At 41.3% G+C, this 20,785-nt stretch overlaps 1 protein-coding gene across 1 annotated transcript in view; it reads left to right on the top strand.

Moving 5' to 3' along the window:
• ubxn4 (UBX domain protein 4) overlaps positions 1 to 20,785 on the top strand; it is a 193,249-nt gene that overhangs the window by 24,189 nt on the left and 148,275 nt on the right. Inside the window, exons 3-4 of the mRNA XM_073473309.1 lie at positions 9,296 to 9,324; positions 17,493 to 17,611. Coding sequence (XP_073329410.1) covers positions 9,296 to 9,324; positions 17,493 to 17,611 — 148 coding nt within the window. The remainder of the gene's footprint in view (positions 1 to 9,295; positions 9,325 to 17,492; positions 17,612 to 20,785) is intronic.

The following is a 20,785-nucleotide window of genomic DNA, read 5'->3' as shown; positions in this document are numbered from 1 at the left end:
ACATTGGCAATCAGTGTACCAAGTTTTGTGTTAATCCGACCAACCGATGTCGAGATATAAAATACTTCAATTTAAATAGCGCCACCTAGTGGTCATGGGCCAAGATTTTGCACAGAGCCTTAGGGGCTCATGGGGAAGTAGTGTCCTGAGTTTCACGTCATTCGGACACACCAATGTGGAGATATGCAACACTTCCTGTTGTGACCCAAATCCACAGGAAGTTGTTATTTAATAACTTGAGTGTTCTTTGGCGTATCAAAATTCTTTTAATAACTTTTTGTCAGGAGGGTCCACAGATGCTGTGGGCAAAGTTTGGTGCAAATCGGTGAAATTGCCTGGGAGGAGTTCGAAAAAGTAGGTTTTCGACATTTCGCGAGCTAGCGAAAAAAAACGGTAGACGGAAATGGGCGTGGCCTATATCAGGAGATTCAGCACAATTCACTGAACGCGTGGATATAAGGTTTTTGAATGTGTGACAAAGTATGTGGGAGTTATTAGCCAAAAAGCACTTTCCTTGACTGTAGCGCCACCTAGTGGTGAAAATTCACAACGACAACAGATTATAAAATTTTTCGCCAGGTCTGATCTATATTCCAAGTTTGGTGAGTTTTTGGGTATGTTCAGGCAGTGAAAAATGCGATCATTTGCGACAAAGAAAAATAACTAAAAAAAAGAATAATAATCACTACAAAAACAATAGGGTCCTCGCAGTTTCACTGCTCGGGCCCTAATAAATAATAACAATAATAAGAATCACTACAATTACAATAGGGACCTCGCAGGTTCCCTGCTCGGGCCCTAATAATAATAATCCTTACGGTTTCAATAGGTCCTCGCACGGAATTCCGTGCTCGGGCCCTAATAAGAAGAATAATCACTACAAAAACAATAGGGACCTCGCAGGTTTCCTGCTCGGGCCCTAATAATAATCATTTGAAAAACAATAGGGACCTCGCAGGTTTCCTGCTCGGGCCCTAATAAAGAATAATAATAATCATTCGAAAAACAATAGGGACCTCGCAGGTCTCCTGCTCGGGCCCTAATAATAATAATAATCATTACAAAAACAATAGGGTCCTTGCAGTTTCACTGCTCGGGCCCTAATAATAAGAATCACTACAAAAACAATAGGGACCTCGCAGGTTTCCTGCTCGGGCCCTAATAATCTTTCGAAAAATAATAGGATCCTTGCAGGTTCCCTGCTCGGGCCCTAATAATAAAAATTAAAACTGTAAGCAGTGATGAACGGGCCCTCGCAGTCCACGAGCTTCGGGGTGTGCTGCTGTCGGGGCATGCCGCTTACCCGGCCCCATTGCCCTGTCATTGTGTACGCATGTCTTAACTGTCCGTGTTTTGGACAGTGCAGGAAGGGGTTAAATGTCATTTCCTGTGTCCAACATGCGGTGCATTGACTATGACTGTATATTTGCCTGTGTGTTCAGGGCTGGACTCTTATCAAACATGTGAAGTTTGGTCCAGATGGGAATCTGGACTATTGAGATGCGCACTGCGTTTCATGCGTCTTGGGGCTTGTTCTCAAAAATGAAGGCAGTCAAGCTGTTCTTTCGTCATTTATCAATAAAAGCGCCACCTATTGCCCGAATTGCACCGAATTTTGCACAAACCATCATTGGGCCATGGAACAAAATTAGCAAAAGTTTTGTGGTAATGGGACTGTATTTCGTCAAGATATGCAAGACTGTGTGTTTGACCACAATGTGCAGGAAATTATTGTTTTATATTTTGGGCATTCTTTGGACTGCCACAATTCTTTTGATAACTTTTTGTCATGAGGGTCCACAGATGCCACATGCAAAGTTTGGTGCAAATCAGTTAAATGGCCTAGGAGGAGAAATCAGCATGTTAACTTTGTTAGGTTTCAGACATGTACGTTGACATGTGACCACATTCCCTGATGTGCTTAAGAGCCTCTCCGAGGGTGAACTAGTGGCAGGTATACAAAGATACCTACGAGCTAGTTTGCTCAGCTTTTGGTAGGTGACCTGGTGCAGTTTCCACCAAGTCAAAGGGTCTGCCTCACTGTCAATGGTGGGGGACAGCAAGTAGCTGTTAAGTTCAGCTTCAGCAGCTTGCTCCAGCTGCATCAAAGATGCGATGGGAGTGGGGCCTGGATTTGTTTTGAGCAAACTGCCCAATGATCGCTTTGCCTTGTTGTCCCTGGGTAGATCCATGCTTTGGGCCTCAGTGCTTGCAGAAGGTGTTCCCTCCTAAAACAGAGAGATAATTAAGGATACATAGAAAAATACACAATTCACATTCAGATATAGCACCATCTGATTACAGTATGTGACATCTTATCCCACCAGTGCTCATCATGTCATTAAAATGTATAACCTCATTACCTTCCGTGCTGTTTCCTTCATTTCTGACATCACCCTGGTCTTGATGTCTTGGACTTTTTCGCTGCTGATGTAGCTGACCTTGAACCGGGGGGCCATGAAGGATGCAGTGTCCAGAAGTTCCTGTGTTGCTGGGTCATCATACTTTGCATTCATGTAATCCAGGATTCTCACTTTAATGGTCTTGGTTAAATCGGTGTCATCTTCCTTTTTGGCAAGAACTGATGTCTTCAAGAGATGAAGGACTGGTTTCACATACGAAACACTCACATAGCTTTCCCTGGAAAGAGCATCAGTAAATTCTTGCAAAGGGTGTAATGCCAGGTTTACAGACTCAAGTACATCTAGGTCCTGCCAGGAGGGAATCAGATGCCTTGTTTTTCGGTCTACCGAGAGGACATCACATATGGCCCGCCGCTGCTCCAAGACCCTCTCCATCATTTTTTGCCTCGAACCCCACCTGGTTGAGCATTCTGTGATGAGTGAGTGCTCTGGGAGGTTGTGCTCCTGTTGTGCTTCTTTCAGCGCCATCTTCTGCTTCCAGCTGTGGGAGAAATGTCCCACCAATTTTTTGCAAAGCCCAGTAGCACGGGCAATGCAGCTGTCATCTTTAACAGCATTTTCTGTAAAGAAGAAATGAAAAAAAATATTAAAATCTACCAGTAATCATTGTACCCTAACTGCACAATATAACAATTTTGTAATAATTACAAAGTAATGAATCAGGGACCATGAGAGAGACAGACTACCATTATGTGACATTTAGTAGTAGTTTAACTTGTAGGCATGAGCTCAGAGTCAATAGGTTACATACAAAACAATAGACACAGAGCATGTGGGACAAGTTTGCCTTCCCTATCCAAAAAGTTTCTGCCAGAAAGCCCTGAAGGCAAACTTGTCCCATGTGCAGGTTCTCAATGTAAATCCCCTAAAACTCTGGCGCCCCCCAGGGGAGGCACGAAGATAATGTAAAAACGTTAGCTGGATGTCAAGCTCAAGTGTTTACTAAACAGTGTGCTGTCCATTGTTTAGTTTATTAGTTTATGTGACAAGGACAGTGCACATTTAAAGTCTGTCAGAATAAGCCAAAAAGGCTAGTTTAAGAGCTGACCGTGCAGTGGGGGGAAAAAAACTATGATTATAATTCTTATTTTTTACATATACGCATTGCGTTTTGGTATTTTTTTATTTATGTATTTTTTTATTCAAATCAATTATATTCAGACAATATTAGGCAATAACATTAACGTTAAAGCTATGGTCTATGATTTGAAAGATTGATCATTATTATTAACCCTCTAGGCGCCAAAGTCGCAATTTTGCGACAGGCAACATTGCTCATTAAAACAGCCCATATCTTTAAATCTACTGCCTTGTGCTGTTACTGCTTGCTACCACTAGATAGCCAATAGATTCAGCTTCAATCCTGACGTCATTTGGGGGTGTGTTTCTATGCAAAATACCTGAGAAAAAAAAGTTTGAAACCCGACACCGGCTGTCGGAGCGGCAGCGGCTAAACTGCAGAGTGGGAGAGGAGAGAGCCGCGGAGCGATGGCGGAAGTGTGCTGGACAGATCGAGAGACAGATAGCGATTTTTGTAATAAAAAACAAAATGCCCAAAAGACTTAAAAGTGTGGATGAGGTGCTTGCACAGATCTTTGCTGATCGCGATTCAGAAGGGACGATTTGCCCTCTGATGACGATCGCTCGTCAGAGACGAGTGACTGACGGTGCTGCAGCTGCGCACACTGTCACACAAGCAACACACGCTGATCACGGCGAGAGTTTTCTTTTCTTTTTACAAGTTAGATTAGGACATTTACTCCTATCAGATTCCTGTTCATTTACTCTGAGGATGAGAGGATGAAAAAAAAAAATCTACTGTGTAAATATGTTCAGAATTCCGTTTTACTGAATTTTACCTGGTGACATACAAATTAGATTAGTAAATTTACTCCAATCAAACTCCTGTTCCTTTATTTTGAGGATGAGATGACAATATAAATATTTTTTTTCTGTGTAAATATGTTCAAAAATCAGTTTTACTGAAAGTTACTTTCAGTCACCTGGTGACGTCACAATATGCAAATTAGATGATTAAATTTACTCCCATCACAAACTTTAGGTCATTATGAATATTTTTCTCATTTACACTATGAATTTATCTCTCACCACTTCCAAGCTACAGCCTTTTGAAATCTTACAATCCAAACGGAATATTTTCCTAAATAAACTCTGGCGCCTAGAGGGTTAACATTATTTAGATGGTGGTTATGGCCCAATAGTATGACCTACACAATGTGAAGAGCAAAAGGAACCAAATAAATCCATTCTCTCTAGCGCCTGCCAAACTGCAAAGAAATTGACTAATAGCAGCCATCCAGTCCGCATGGCTGCTATTGGTCAATTTTTCCATCCATTCCCCTTGCTCACTCTCCTGCTCATGGTCACGTCTCGTCCCAACCCACTTCCGCATTTGAAACTGCAAGCGGGCAAGAGGTTTGTTTGGCCCTGAGCAGGTAATCTTTCGTCTTTATTGTGGATCTTGTGACACAGATAACTTTTATGCCGATGCTGGCTTATGACTGTGAAAGCTGCCGTTAGTTTTTTTCTGTGTTATTAGACGGCGTCGAAACAATTTCTGTCTCTGCATTATTGTCAACACTTGTTTACTTGTTCGACGGAGACGTTAGCCTCTATGTTAGCATTGTAAGCTAAAATTGCTGTCGCAGGAGGCTCCGAGGGGAGAGCGATACGAGCTTGGAGGGGAGGGATTAAGGAGCACAGAGGGGAGGGGTGTGTGTGTGTGGGGGGGGATGCTTTTTTCAAATCTTTCTCAGACCGTAGATCATAGCTTTAAGTAATAAAATGGGCATACATAAATCATCTCAATGAATAATCCGGTCTGTTGTTTGGGTAACAAAATACTGCAATAGATTACAATAATGCCACGTCAAGCAAATAATTAATTAATTTACACTTACCGATGGCAAGATGCAGCCTGTGGCCATAACACTGAAGTCTGACCCAGTGGTTGAGTTTGGTGGCCTTTACAATGTTCGTCCCGTTGTCGGTGGTGATGCAAACTAGCTGCTCTTCAAGCAAATGCCAGCTGGCCAAGGCCTCACGTAGTCCACACGCAACGTTTTCTCCGGTGTGTTCTCCGGGGTAGTAGGCTGTCTGTAGACACCGCGTTTTACACAGTACCTGTGTTTGTAACACGTTGTCGCTCCTGAATCCAAAATTAGTCCATATAGCAGAAGTGCTGTTTCTTTTCACCACAAGGTCTTCGTCGACCACATTTTCATCGCTTTTCTCTCCTCCCTCAGCCATCATAACCTGGCAATCACCACCAAACTGATGCCGATTAATTTTGTCAGGGTAGCTAATGGCTAGCTGGGGCTTCATTTGTATCTAGGGCTCCGTCTGATGTTGGCATGCTCACGGTGCATGCATGGCGCATGTAAACAAAATGATTTTTCTTATTCATCGCGTCAGGAAGTCTTTTGCGATGTGTTTATTGCACATGTTCATATTGTGATGACGATGAAAATTCGATTTATCGGGCAGCCCTACCTTAAATATACATTTATTATAGTATAATTTATTATATAGATGGGTCAAAAATTCACATACAGTATTAATATTGGTTAAATGTCCCTTGGCCAGTTTCTCGTCAATTTGGCACTTTTGACAGCCATCCACAAGCTTCTGGCAGGCCTCCTCTTGACAAAATTGATTAAATTCAACTGAATTAGTTGGCTTCCTGGCACGGAGTTGTTTCTTCAGCACAGTTCACATATTCTCGGTGGGGTCCAAATCAGGACTTTGGGAGGGCCATTCCTTTCCCACTTTTGATGTGTGTTTGAGATCATTGTCCTGTTGGAACACCGGACTGCACCCAAGACCCAATGAAGAATTTGGAGATAATCCTCCTGCATCATTCCATTTACTTTCTTGAGAGCACCAGATCCACTGGCAGTAAAACAGCCCCACAGCAAATACTATAGCAAATACTACCACCACCATGCTTGCATGCATGCTTGTGGATGATGCAATCAACATGGGACTGCATTACATCCTGCAACACCTTGACTCCCCAGGGACATATGCTAGGATCCTGTTTGTGGACTTCAGCTCGGCGTTCAACACCATCATCCCAGACATCCTCCACTCCAAAATCACATCCAGCACCTGGTCAATCAGCACAGGCGCCCCCCAGGGATGTGTGCTGTCCCCACTGCTCTTCTCCCTATACACCAACGACTGCACCTCGAGAGACCCATCTGTCAAACTCCTGAAGTTTGCAGACGACACAACGGTCATCAGCCTCATCCGGGATGGTGACGAGTCTGCTTACAGACGGGAGGTGGAACAGCTGGCCCTCTGGTGTGGTCAGAACAATTTGGAGCTGAACACGCTCAAAACTGTGGAGATGACAGTGGACTTCAGGAGTAGCCCCCCTACACTGCCCCCCATCACCATTTTCAATAACTCCGTGTCTGCTGTGGAAACCTTCAGGTTTCTGGGATCTTCCATCTCCCAGGACCTAAAGTGGACTCCCAACGTAGACTCCATAATCAAAGAGGCCCAGCAGAGGATGTACTTCCTGCATCAGCTCAGGAAGTTCAACCTGCCCCAGGAGCTGCTGATCCAGTTCTACACGGCAATAGTCCAGTCTGTTCTCTGCACCTCCATCATCGTCTGGTTTGGATCAGCCACCAAACAGGACAGGAAAAGACTGATGCGGACAATCAGGACTGCAGAAAAAATCATTGGTGCTAAACTGCCCACCATCCAGGACTTATACTCATCCAGAGTCAGGAAACGGGCAGGAATCATCTCTGCAGACCCATCACACCCTGGACACAATCTGTTTGAACTTCTCCCCTCCGGCAGGCGCTACAGAACACTGTACGCCAAAACAACCAGACACAAGAACAGTTTCTTCCCCCAGGCCGTCACACTGACGAACAATTGATCAGTCACCCAGTGTCAGTAACCCCCTGACTCCAAAACCATCCACTCACAGTGTTTACATTTACAGACTAAATTGCACTTTATTTAGTACCTGTACATAATTGAACAACATAAATCCTCACTGTAAATAATATAATATATATATATATATATATATACTTAAATATATGTTATAATAGACTGGACCTCTGAACACTTTTTAACTTACTGTTCTTTGTTGTTCTTGTTCCTTCTAGTTGAATGTTTGTTATGTTATGTTTATGTTCATGTTTACGTCTATGTACATCGTGTGCGAAGAAAAACCTAAGTCAAATTCCTTGTATGTGTTTCACATACTTGGCCAATAAAGCTGATTCTGATTCTGATTCTTGACAGTAGGTATGGTGTTCTTGGGCTAAGAGGCCTCACCTTGTTGCCTCCAAATATATTGCTGCTCATTGTGGCCAAACAACTCAATTTTTGTTACGTCTCTCAGCCCATGTTGATGCAAAACATGCTTGACTGTGGACACTGTCACCTGTCTTCCAGCAGCTTCTAATTCATTTCAGACTTGCCTTTTGGTGTTTTGTGGTTGACTCTTGACCATCCTGACCAATTTTCTCTCAGCAGCAGGTGATAGCATGTGTTTCTTCCTGACTGTGGCAGTGACACAACTGTGCCACGCACTTTATACTTACAATTGTTTGCACTGTTGATCTTGGGACCTGTAACTGCTTTGAAACAGCTCCAAGTGACTTTCCTGACTTGCTCAAATCAATAATGCGCTCTTTCAGATCAACGCTGAGCTCCTTAGACTTTCCCATTGTAGTGTTTGTGGCTTAGTCTACTGGATGTGTCAAACAAACCCCAAGAGGTAATGCTACAAAGCATATTTGATTCACACAACTTTCTACATCACCAAAATTGTTAATTTGTTGTACTTGTTGTATGTATATTTTTGACCCAGCAGATTTGGTCATATTTTCAGAAGACCTTGATATTTGAATCAAACTTTGTTGATGAATGTTTTTTGTGGCAATGTAGTATGTGTGCCACTCATTCTATTACAGAAAAATGAGAGTTGTAGAAATCAGACTATTTACTTTTTCTTTGTGTAAAGTGTATGTAAACCTCTGACAACGACTGTATTATGGTTAAGTAATGCTTATACAGTATAACATTTACAATAATTTATAGGTTTGGCTATAAGTAAAGCATTGTCTACTTGAAGATAAAGGAACATGGTAATCTCTACATATGCACCATGGAGTGTAGCCACTGATGTCAATCTTTACAAAAAATAAGTCATAAGCTGGAGAATAGAAAAGTAACTGGACAATTATTCTTGAATTAACATTTATAAAAAAAAACTAAAAAAAAGTTACTTAATGCTTAATCTTCAAACCTCCAAAATAAAAAGATGTGGTATTAATTACCATTGGTTAATGCTTGTTATTGTACTGACTAATGTTAATTGAATCTTTATATACTATGAAATAAAATTAATACATTTGTTCATGTACCCTTATTGTAAAATGTTGCCAATGAGATAAAGTACGAAAATTTCTTACTAAAAAGTATTTAGAGTAGAACTATGGGAATTTGATAGGTCCCATTAATAGAAATTCCTACATTAATTCTTCTCAAGAAAATCCATGACATCAACTTGGAGATCCAGGGTGAGTTGGTATGGGTTGACCCTTCTGCTTTTGACTAACCTATTATTTTCTTATTTGTTGAGAATTCTTTCTTAAATTGCCTCATTTGTTCTCTCTGTGCCCTGGAATGGTTTTCTGTTGTACAGTACACCTGCATTCTTTGCTCCCGTCTCCTCTCATTCCCAGCAAACTTCCACATCTTAATTGAACCAACAACTTATTTAGTGACTTGTGTTTGATGTAATACATTGAGATAAGAGATGCATTAATGTATGAGGATTTTAACCATGTGATTTTTGTTTTTTGTTTTTTCCACAGTGAGACATGTGTGCAGTTCTCCGAGATATGTATCTTTTTTGGTGTTCTAAATATTGACCATTTCCTCTTTGGCTGAATAAGTGTGGAGCTACAACAGATAGAAAGTCTACACTACCAAGATCACAGTGGGCAAGAGCATGAAACAGTAGCCAAGGTCACACTAAAATGTGATAGTTGGCACACTTTCAAAATATGGTTGGGCGATTGGATAAATATATTGTCTATTGGCGATAGGCTCAACCCATAGCCGGTTGGTTTGTTGGAGCCGATATTTCGGTCTATTTTTGACATTTATTTAGCTAAATTAATAGTGCGCCTCCTTGAAAATTTCACACAATAACCTGTAAGTGCCAAAAAGTCTGGTTTTCTTACTGAGTTTATCTTATCTATGTAATTCTAAGTGCTGTATCATAGGCAACTGGACTTGCTTCAGTTATCTATGTATTTCTCCTCAATGTAGCGGACTTCACAAATCCAACCGACCCATAGGAACCGAACTCAATGTGGTACCCATACGGGTTCGGTTTCATGTTTGATTCAGTCAATCGGGTCAAGCTCAGGTTTGCATCCAGGGCAATAAATGGGCTATTGCTATATTCACGACAAAATAACGAGTGGATTTGTCAAGCTATTTCAGTCAGCGAGAGAGGTAAAAGAGATCAACCAGACAAATTATACCAACTTTCTTGGCAAGGAGGATGGATTACATGTGTTACGGTAGGGCTGGGTGGTATACTGACTGTTAAAGGTGTATCAATATATTTTCAATTGATCAAAAGAAAAAGACAATACTGTCAATTTGGTTTGATGTTGCATTACATAACCAGTTTCTTCTTTGAAGCCATGCCAATTTGCATCTCTCCTTTCTCACACACTGTGCCCCTGCTCTCTCTCTGTGTGCAAACCTGGCCGCGGTCGCTCAGATGTTCTTGAACATTAAGGGAGAAACATCACTGATACTCTTAATCAGTCTGTTATTTAGTCTAATCAGGGATGTACAGTGCAACATAGACCTAAATGATGCATGTGCAATGCGATCATCTGTCCATACAATGAATTAAATAACCACAGTAGCACTTGTGCGTGACAAATTTGTGCTGCATGTGTGTGCCAGACAGCTTCCTGTTGGTATGAGGTGAGGGATGAATCAATAGTCAATCACTATTATACTTTGAACTTCTAATCTATTGTGCGACAGAGAGACAGCAACTGGATACGGGCGGCACATGTGACAAAAGTCAGTGCAGTGACAATACACATAATTGTCATATACAAGATATATTACATTATACACATTATATTACAAGTCTCTCTCTCCATGCTGTGTGCATAAAAAAAAGTAAAGAAAATGAATTTGAATGATTTTTGTTAAATTATTATTTATTTTATTCTTCATTTTTAAGGGGCCAGCAACTAAATGTTTTTTGATGCCATGGAAATACAGGACTTCACTTGGCTTTCTATTCAGGCTTAAATCCTGTTTTTCCATGGCATCAAGGAAATGCTTAGTTCCTGGCCTCTTTCTGACTCAAATTGATTTTTGGTGATACCATTTACAAGTTTTCCGCACCGTTCACCTTATTTAAACTCAACCTCCTGTATACCGTAGCCCTAAGGTATGTGACTAGATTTAGGACCCATCACTGCACCTTATACAGCATGGTGGGATAGTCACCCCTCACTCTGCACAGGCTATGACACTGGTACATCTTAATCTACAAGATTGTCCTAGGCAAATTTCCGATTTATAACAAGTTTTTCTCGTTGCGAAACATTCATAATCTCAAGTTGCAAAAATGGCTTCTGTCAGATCAGAGTGGCAAATCAAGCCTGTTCTGCTATGGTCATTGGTCCTGGTATGATTTGTAGGCAAAGCTCAAGGCTGAGACGCTTGTATCGTTATATTAATTTCAATTGCGCCTATGTAATGTGACAAACAAGCTATTAATTTATGTCTGACCCTTCCACTGGGTGACTGTTAACAGTTGTGTCAAAAGTTTACATACACTTGTAAAGAAAATGTATATCGTAGAAGTCTTTAGTTCCAATGATTTCTACAGCTCTCAATTTTCGGTGATGGAATGAGTGGAACATGTACTACGTTGTCGCAAAAAACATTCATAAAGTTTGATTCAAATATCAATTTATTATAGGTCTTCTGAAAATATGACCAAATCTGCTAGGTCAAAAATATACACACAAGTTGAATTACCAATTTGGTGATGTAGAATGTACAAATGTGCTTTGTAGCATGGCATCTTAACTTCTTCTGAGTGATTATGGCTGATGACTTTTCTGGGCCCATTTTAGTTGAGGGCTTGTTCGATAAACCCATTAGCCACAAATACTACAATGGGAAAGTTTAAGGAGCTCAGCATTGATCTGGTAAAGAGTTTAAAGATCATGGCACAGTTGTGTCACTGTCACGAACAGGAACAAAACACAAACTATCACCTGCTGCTGAGAAAAAATTGGTCAGGATGGTCAAGAATGAACCAAAAACCACTGAAAAGCAAGTCTGCAATGAATTAGATGCTGCTGGAAGACAAGTGACAGTGTCCACAGTCCAAGATGTATCACCTTAAAGCTCGACAGGGTTTGCTGCTGATCACATAGACGAAGAAAAAACCTTCTGGAGGAAAACTCTTTGGTCAGATGAAACAAAAATCGAGTTGTTTGGACACAATGTTATGTTTGGAGGCGAGAACACTATATCTATTGTCAAGCATGATGGTGGTAGTATTATGCTGTGGGACTGTTTTGCTGCCAGTGGATCTAGTGTTCTCAAGAAAGATAATAATAATAATAATAATAATAATAATAATAATGAAGAAGGAGGATTATTCCCAAATTCTTCAGGAAAACCTTAGCGCATCAGCCAGAAGATTGGGTCTTGGGTGCAGTTTTCATGAATGTTTTTTTGTGACAAAGTAGTATGTGTTCCATTCATTCCATCACAGAAGACTGGAACTGAAAACTGCCATGATTGATATGTTTTTGACCACGACTGTATATTGTATATTGTATATTATTTCAACCATACGTTGAGGTAGCTGCTGGAAAATGCAAGTGTCATTTCGCTTGCGCATGTGAACGCGTGTACACAGAAACGCCATAATCTTTCTGAGCTGTGGTTCTTTTCTCTGCTGCCCATTGACATTTATCAAACGTAATGCTCATGTTTTTCAGGCACAGCATCACAGAAAAGCATTGGAAGTGGCTGGTAAATGAAACACAGAAAGAGAGATATAGGCTGCCCAGCTTATGCTGATATATGTACTGCCCAGCAAGGTTAACAAGACAGACGAACAGACTGGAGAGAGATTGACTACAAGCTAGCACATCAACTTACAGTGCTTATAAAAAGTATTCACCCCCTTAATTGTTTTCCCCTTTTATTGCTTTTATAAATGGAATCATAGTCGAAAAACTCTTTGTCAGAGTGAAAACATATTTCTACAAAGTAATGTTAATTAATTAAAAATATATAATGTAGAATAATATTCACCCCCTTCAAGTCAGTATTTAGTAGATGCACCTTTGGCCGCAATCACAGCACTGAGTTTGTGTGGATAGGTCTCAATCAGGCCTGCACATCTGGACACTGCAGTTTTACTCCATTCTTCTTTGCAAAACTGCTCAAGCTCTGTCAGGTTGCACAGGGATCGGGCTCGAACAGCCCTTTTCAAGTCCTGCCACAAATTCTCTATTGGACTGAGGTCTGGCCTTTGACTCAGCCACTCCAGAACATTCACCTTGTCGTCTTTATACCATTTCCATTTAGCTTTCCCTGAATGCTTCGGGTCATTGGCTTGCTGGAAAATAAATCTTCTCCCAAATCGTAGTCCTCTTGCAGTCAGAATCTGGTTGTCATCCAGAATTTCCCTTTATTTTGCTGCATTAATTTTACCGTCTACCTTCACAAGCCTTCCAAGGCCTGCTGCCAGACCTCTGTTGAATTAGGTCGGTCAATTTAAAGGGGGTGAATACTTAGGAAATCAGTTATTTTACATTATATATTTTTAATTAATTGAGATTATTTCATAGAAATCTGTGTCTGTGTCTGTGTCTGTCTGTGTCTGTGTGAAAGAGCGGGTGTGTGCGCATACAGCAGGGCTGTGGCTGAAAGACGGCGATTAGATTACGGGTGGCCGACCGAGTCTCATTAAGTAATGGGAAACACTAAAAGGAGCACTTCTTCTCAAGCTGTTACAATATCATTCTCCCCCTTCACAGTGCTGTTCAGTGCTATTTTCTATCACTGGCTGGCTTCTCGGCGTCAGATGCCGTAAACTCACGATCAACGTGGGACACAGTATTTTTTTCCCCTGATAATGTTACATTGTGAGCAACTCTATGTGCTATATCGTAGGCAAAAGAACACAGTAATGTACTACTCTGAACCAGAGCCATCGTTTAGTTGAAAGCTGGGACCTGTAACCATGTATGAGCAAGAAACAAGCATACAAAGTACTACTATCTCCTAATAGTACTTAGCTGATGTCCTGAAGTATATTGTTTTTTTTTACTGTAAATATGTTATCAAATCAGACACTGCATAGGATAGGCAAGACTTGTTTTGTGTGGACTTGGTGGACTATATACACACTGTAATAAACTGGAAACTGTCTAACATGCACTAATATATTGCAACAGGTATGATGAAAAAAAGCGAGAATAATATTTGTTACTCACAATGTTGATGAAGGTTCTCACTCATCCAGGTCACGGTAATTATATCCAAGAGGCTTCTTCAGTTCTAACTAACTGGAGGGGAATTGCAGGCTTTTTAACCCTGTGTGGGAGTGTCCTTACAGAGTCATTAAGGACAAGTGTGAGCTCTGAGTGTCAGAGTCGTTAGGGACACTTGTGGGTTGTTGATCCAACTGATGTGGGTTGCTAGGGCTAGGGTAGCCCAGGTGTGAATAGTTGTTAAGCTGTCTGGGGAGGTAACTCAGTACTGCATTGTAGATAGGTGATAAGTTCCAGTTAGACATAGATGAAACAATGGTTTCTTGAGGTGTCACCTCACTTTTTACATATATTCCCATTCAAGAAGCGGTAAATACGGTGAATAAACGCCTGCCAGGACAGCACTGTGTCCAGCAGAACCAACCTGACCCCCAGACCATATTTTTGCCTTACTTGACCTCTGTCTGATGACCACCTACTTCCAGCACAGTGAAGGTTTCTACAGAGAAGCATGACTGTGCCTTGGACTCACCGGTGTCCCCAATGGTGGCCAATCTCTACATGGAAGAAGTGAAGAGCAGAGCCTTGATTACCTTCACAGGAACTGCTCCATGCCACTGGTTCAGGTATCTGGACGACACCTGGGTCAAAATCAGAACAAGGGAAGTGGAACCCTTCACATAACATGCTGTGGACAATAACATCAAGTTCACACGGGAAGATGTCGGAGGAGACAGTTTGCCCTTCTTGGACTATGCAATACAAATTGAAGAAGACAGAAGCCTCAACATTGAGGTGTACAGAAAACCTACACACACAGATTAATACTTGCTGTTTGACTCTCATCACCCACCGGATCACAAGCTGGGGGTCATCAGAACCCTAAACCATTGGGCTGAGATCCCCAGGGGAAGGAACAGAAGCACATCAGCGGAGCACTTTAAACAGAACCTGTGGCTACCCAAACTGGAGCTTTGTCAAAACCTCTAAAAGATCCATAGCAGGCAGAGAAGCAATGCGCTGAGGCAAAAACTTGTCCTTCCTAAAGACAAAATACCCAGGTATAAAAACAAGTCCAGTTGCCTAAGACATAGCACTTAGAATTACCATTACATGGATGACTGAGAACCTTCATCAACATTGTGAGCAACAAATATTAATTCCCCGCTATTTTTCATCATACCTGTTTCAATCTATCAGTGCATGTTAGACAGTTTCCAGTTTATTACAGTGTGTACATAGTCCACCAGGATCTTGCCTATTCTGTTTCTGTTTTATTAAATCTGCTTGTGACATCTCAAATGTGGCTTTGACGTGCAACTGAACATTTAACTCACTTTGTAGATTCTTGCTAGGGCTGGGCGAAATGGCCAAAACTGTTATCATGATATGTTTTTTTATATTGATTGATGTCGATAATTATCACAATATACAGCATATATATGTACAATATACAGAGTATTTTCCTTAGGACAGAACCCAAAACAAACCAGAAGGTTAATTATGGTTTATAAAAAACAATTATTTATTGTCAGATTTATTAGGTGACAAACATTCAACAGAACCAACCAACCAAATGTTAAACACTGAATAAATTAAATGATGAATATGTACAACAAATTGCTTGTTTCAAACATGTCTCAAACATTTTAGAGGTAGTATACTGAACTGAACATTGATTAAAGAAAATAAAATAAAAAGGTAAATGTTGAGGATGATTATGCTGCTGTATTCTTTGAATATTGCACATTCTTGAGCTTGCAGGTAGTTGTTCAGTTCAGCTTTAATGCCTCCTGTTCTGTAAGACCTGATGTGGTTCGGACGTGCGACCAGCTCACATATCAACGGTGACATCTCTGAGCTGCTCCTCCAACTTTACCCTACACTCTGCGTAGAGCTGATTTTTCAACCGTGCTGATAGGCATCATATCTTTAGCGATACAGTACGTAATTGCGCTGGTTATGTCTTTGTGTCGCTTCGGTTTCTTTTCATATGGGGTAATGGCTGAAAAAGCAGCGGCAATTGTATGGTTGTTGAACTGAAGTTTGACAAGTAGAAGCAGTGGGACTGGGCTGTTGGCTACTTGAGGGGAGGCTGACGCTAGCATGATAGCGCAAACTCATGCTTTCGGAGTACTGTTTGGGACGGTACCTTTTGAGATGATGGAAGAGGTTGGTGGTCTTTCCAGTTCTGCCGAGGACTGGTCGCTGACACATTTTGCACCGAATGGTGGTCTGTCCTTTGTCAGACTTCAGGTAGCCCAACTATTTCCAAATAACCGAAGTGGTATGACCTTTCTTCGGAACAATTTCTTCGTCTTTCGCAGTTTCCTCGCACTCATTCTCTTGTGTCGGCTAGACACACAGGTGGTCACTGTCATTCTGAGTTGTTGTGTGTGGGAGGGGCCGGAAACATGCATCAACCACATGCATTTGTTTCTCTGCTGTGCGATTGGCTGTTAATGTAGTGTTTTCTAGTCAAAGGAAAACGGGCTTAAAAATAACTATCAAAAATAAATGTCATAAATTTATCATTGTTATCGTGGAAAAGTTTATCATGAAAATGATCGAGATCCCAGCCCTAATTCTTGGTCTATAACACCCAGCCCTACAGCAGAGCCACACTTAGAGGAGAAGGCTACTAATGTTGCCTTATGTAAAACACAGTTTTGTTTTGACAACTTGTAAATTAACGTAAACTTGTTAATGGCAAATAGCTTTGAAATTGGTGCCAAGGTGCCAGGTTCCTGTGTGATGTCTCTCGCTCATATGTGGGTACAGGTCCCAGCTTTCAAGTAAAAGATGGCTCTGGTTCAGAGTCGTACATGACTGTGTTCTTTTGGGTTCAGGCCTGAATTGTTAGACCTGTGAAGACCTCTACCTCACTGTCACAACTCTGATGCAACCAAATATTTCACATTTAAAAATTCTAATCTTTACTTCCTTACGCAGAGAAAAGCTGCACTAGGCTTGGGTAAAGAATAGCAGTGTGGCTGAATAGAGTACAGTAAAGAAATGCAGTTGAGGACAGTAATACAGTTTTAAGTATTTGGGTACGGCTTTATTTACCATCCACTAAAATGGCCTGTATGAAAACGGGGTGTCTCTGTGTTTCGATTTATTTACTTATAATTAAAAATGTTAGATGGGGCATACCATAATTTTTCCTTGGTAAATGGACTTTAAGGTCTGGACACACATTGATGGCAGAGCAGCTACTTGGAGCAATTTGAGGTTCAACATCTTGTCTTGACCAAGGATACATTGGAGCTGGGGATCCAGGGATAAACCTCCAACCTTACATTAGAAGGGTGACCCACTCTACCCCTGAGCCCCAGCCGTCAACTTACCGTATCTATTATCTTTTTTATCAGTGCTTACCTTACATTGTTTTCTATGCCTGGTGGAAATGGTCTACTGAGTGCTGTTTATACTGCTTATCTTACTACAGTACTACAAAATGTCACTTGCTGGGAGTTTGTTCCTTAACCCACCTTATGTAAAGATCCAGTGGTGTGCATACCGTCTAGCTTCTTTATTGGAGAGAATGGGATTCCTCTGGAGGTCATCGCTGGCAGTGTGTCTGCTGAAGAACTGATCAAAAGAATCAACAGAGTTAAGCAGGTAGGGGCAGAAAGATTGGATTGCATGCAGCTTAATTTGTAGTGAGCTCATTACTGGTTTATCAAACCTATGTGTTTTATCTAACGACAATAGTGATGCACAAATTGGCTCTGACGTCCTACAAATCCACATGTACGCATAGATGATTTAGCCACCATGCACCCCAATTAATTATTTTCTCAGAGTGTTGACACTGTAGGCTATATTGCCTTTAAAATAATGTGGAGTATTGCAAGCTTTCCAGGTGATTTCTGTATTGTATTTGTATTGATATATAATGTATGTATTTCTTTAGAGGTCTCAAATGCGAAATTGAGCACCACTAGTGGTTGCAGTTCAGCACCAGCAGGTTAGACCAAAACCTTTACCCCCCATGTACCATGCCCTCTCTACCCCCACAGTGCTCAGCAGCAGCAGGTGTTGTGAAGCACAGAGAATGCATTCCCTCAACATAGGAGATAATGAAATAAAGTTACCCTTACCATGCCAAGTGACGATGTAAGTTCATTTGGCAAGTGAGAAAATGAACACCTTGGCTATTAGTTGCCTCAGTAACTAGCAGATTTGGGAATGAGAGAGAGGTGCTGGCCGGCGGAGAGTAAAGGCACGTTGAATGCGTGTGTATCTACTCTGACTTATGCCACTTTTGGGGACAAACACCAGAGCTAAGACCGTATTTGCATGAAAGTACATGATACATACCTGGTCATGACCAAGTGGCATAAGTCAGAACACAAAACCCTACTTGCTGAGTCTATTTATGAATGGGTGCAGTGCAGTGGTTCAGAAGGGAAGGGGCTCACATGAACCAGACCGGCTGCACAAAACAAAAAACAGAGTAGCTCGATAACAACACACAAAGAGAGAGTGTGACGTCACTCTCTGCTCCAGATGTCTTTACTCCACTATATATTTACATAGCAAATTGTTGTTTCCTGACATCTAGTGAGGCTGAATGTTGTATATTGTACCTTTTTTTTAAAAAAAAAAAAAAAACAAAATAAAAAAAACAAACCTTTTGTTATAAACTTGACAGGAGGAGGCCACCCTAGAGATATGATGCATCTGGACTTAGACTGTGTGTGTAACCTTTTGGTTGTTTAGAAGAACACAGAACATTGACATTTCGATTGTAACCGGTGCAGCTTTTCTAGTCTTTACAGCACTAGCACCCAACTCAGCAATTGCATGCATTGTGAATCCCTCACGTGGCGAAACTCAGCCAATGAAATCTGTGTGTCACATTAAGCATTGTGTTTCAAGTCAAACAGATACCCACAAGAACGAGAGAAGAGACGAGTCAGAAAATAGACAATGAATGTTCATTCTTTCCACAGACGGTTCAAAATCAGTATTTCTCATATCTGACACCGTGACAATTATTAAAAGTTGCAGCGTGAAGTGCAACTACCAGGTATTATGCAGGTATTATAATTAATATTTTTCTCATGAAAAGTGCATTCACCCACCCACAACACATATGCTATTAATCAGTATGTTTCATCTGTCACATCACTAATCCTCTTTACCCCTTAATAAAGAATCACATGCATTCTGTTCATCATGGTCTTGACTAGGGTACGCTATGGTATTAAATTCTACTGCATTAGTGTTCATTTTTAAACAGTTATATTTTCAAGTGTCATGTCTTTAAGGACATATTTTTTAAAGTACAATAAAGCGCCTTGTTCAAACCAAAAACTCTTTTCAGTCGGTGAAATCGTTATCGTTATTGTACAGTGAAAATCTCATACTGTTGCAACCCTAGGTCTGATGGAAATAACTGGGTACACATATTATGGTCCCCCTCAACATGGATGACTGACTTTATTGAATCCCATCGTCGAATAAATAACTTCAATTAAAGCTGCAAGCAGCGATGAACGGGCCCTCGCAGTCCACGCGCGTCGGGGCCTGCTGCTGTCGGTATTAAAAAATGTACGCTGAAGTCCGAAGAACTCCCTGCAATATACATAAAGAACAAATAATGAGAGGACTACACTGTGTGACCCTACAGACTCTTAAACAGACGTATGTATCCATTAGCCAGCCAGCACTGCTGTCTGTTGGAGAAAGCCTGAATTTACAATCAAAAGTGAATGCAGTCAAGCGGTTCTTTCGTCATTTAGCAATAAAAGCGCCACCTATTGGCCGATTAGCACCAAATTTTGCACAAACCGTCATCGTGCCATGGAACACAATTAGCAAAAGTTTTGTGGTAATGGGACCGTATTTCGGCAAGATATGCAAGACTGTCTGTTTCAAAATTCTTTTTACAACTTTTTCTCAGGAGGGTCCACAGATTCTGTGTGCAAAGTTTGGTGCAAATAGGTGAAATTGCCTGGGAGGAGTTAGCAAAGTAGGTTTGCGACATTTTGCGAATTTGCGGGGGGAAAACCGGTAACCGGAAATGGGCGTGGCATATATCACAAGAGTCAACACAATTCAGGGAACGCGTGGATATAAGGTTTTCGAAAGTGCGACAAAGTATGTGGGAGTTATGAGCCAAAACGCACTTTCCTTGATTATAGCGCCACCTAGTGGTGGAAGTTCACGACGACCATAGATTATCAAATTTTTCGCCAAGCCTACTGTGTTTGCCAAATAAAATCGCGTTTTCGTCCATGTTCAGGCAGTGAAAATGCGATCATTTCGGACAAAGAAAAATAATAATAATCATTCAAAAAACAATAGGGACCTCGCAGGTTTCCTGCTCGGGCCCTAATTAAAGCTGCAAGCAGCAATGAACGGGCCCTCGCCCCACGTACGTCGGGCTGTGGTGCCGTCAGAGTGGGCGCAACCAGATGTGTGCTCGCCCGTTGTCTGTGGAAGGGTTCCTACCTAACTGGAATCCGTGTCACTGAAAACACAACAGTGTCATATTCAGTGACTTCCTGTGTCCAGTGGGTGGCGCTATAGATATGACACAGTATTGATGCAGAGACGTATTCAGGGTGAGCCCCTCTACATGTGTGAGTAATTTGATGCAGATGGGCAATTGTATGTAGAAGTTATAAGGACTTCCTGCATGATGGCGAAGTATTGAAATCAACCGCACCGCCACGCCCACCAGGTCCAACACAGGCTGTTGAAGGTATGAGGATGCTACTGAGTGAATGTGAAGTCTGTGGTGTTAAATCTGTAGGACGAGTTAAATAAAATACAAGGCATAGA

The sequence above is a fragment of the Pagrus major genome, chromosome 9, assembly GCF_040436345.1.
Source record: "Pagrus major chromosome 9, Pma_NU_1.0".
Taxonomy (NCBI): domain Eukaryota; kingdom Metazoa; phylum Chordata; class Actinopteri; order Spariformes; family Sparidae; genus Pagrus; species Pagrus major.
Note: the sequence above shows the minus strand (reverse complement) of the source record. Positions and strands in the feature narration are given on the sequence as shown.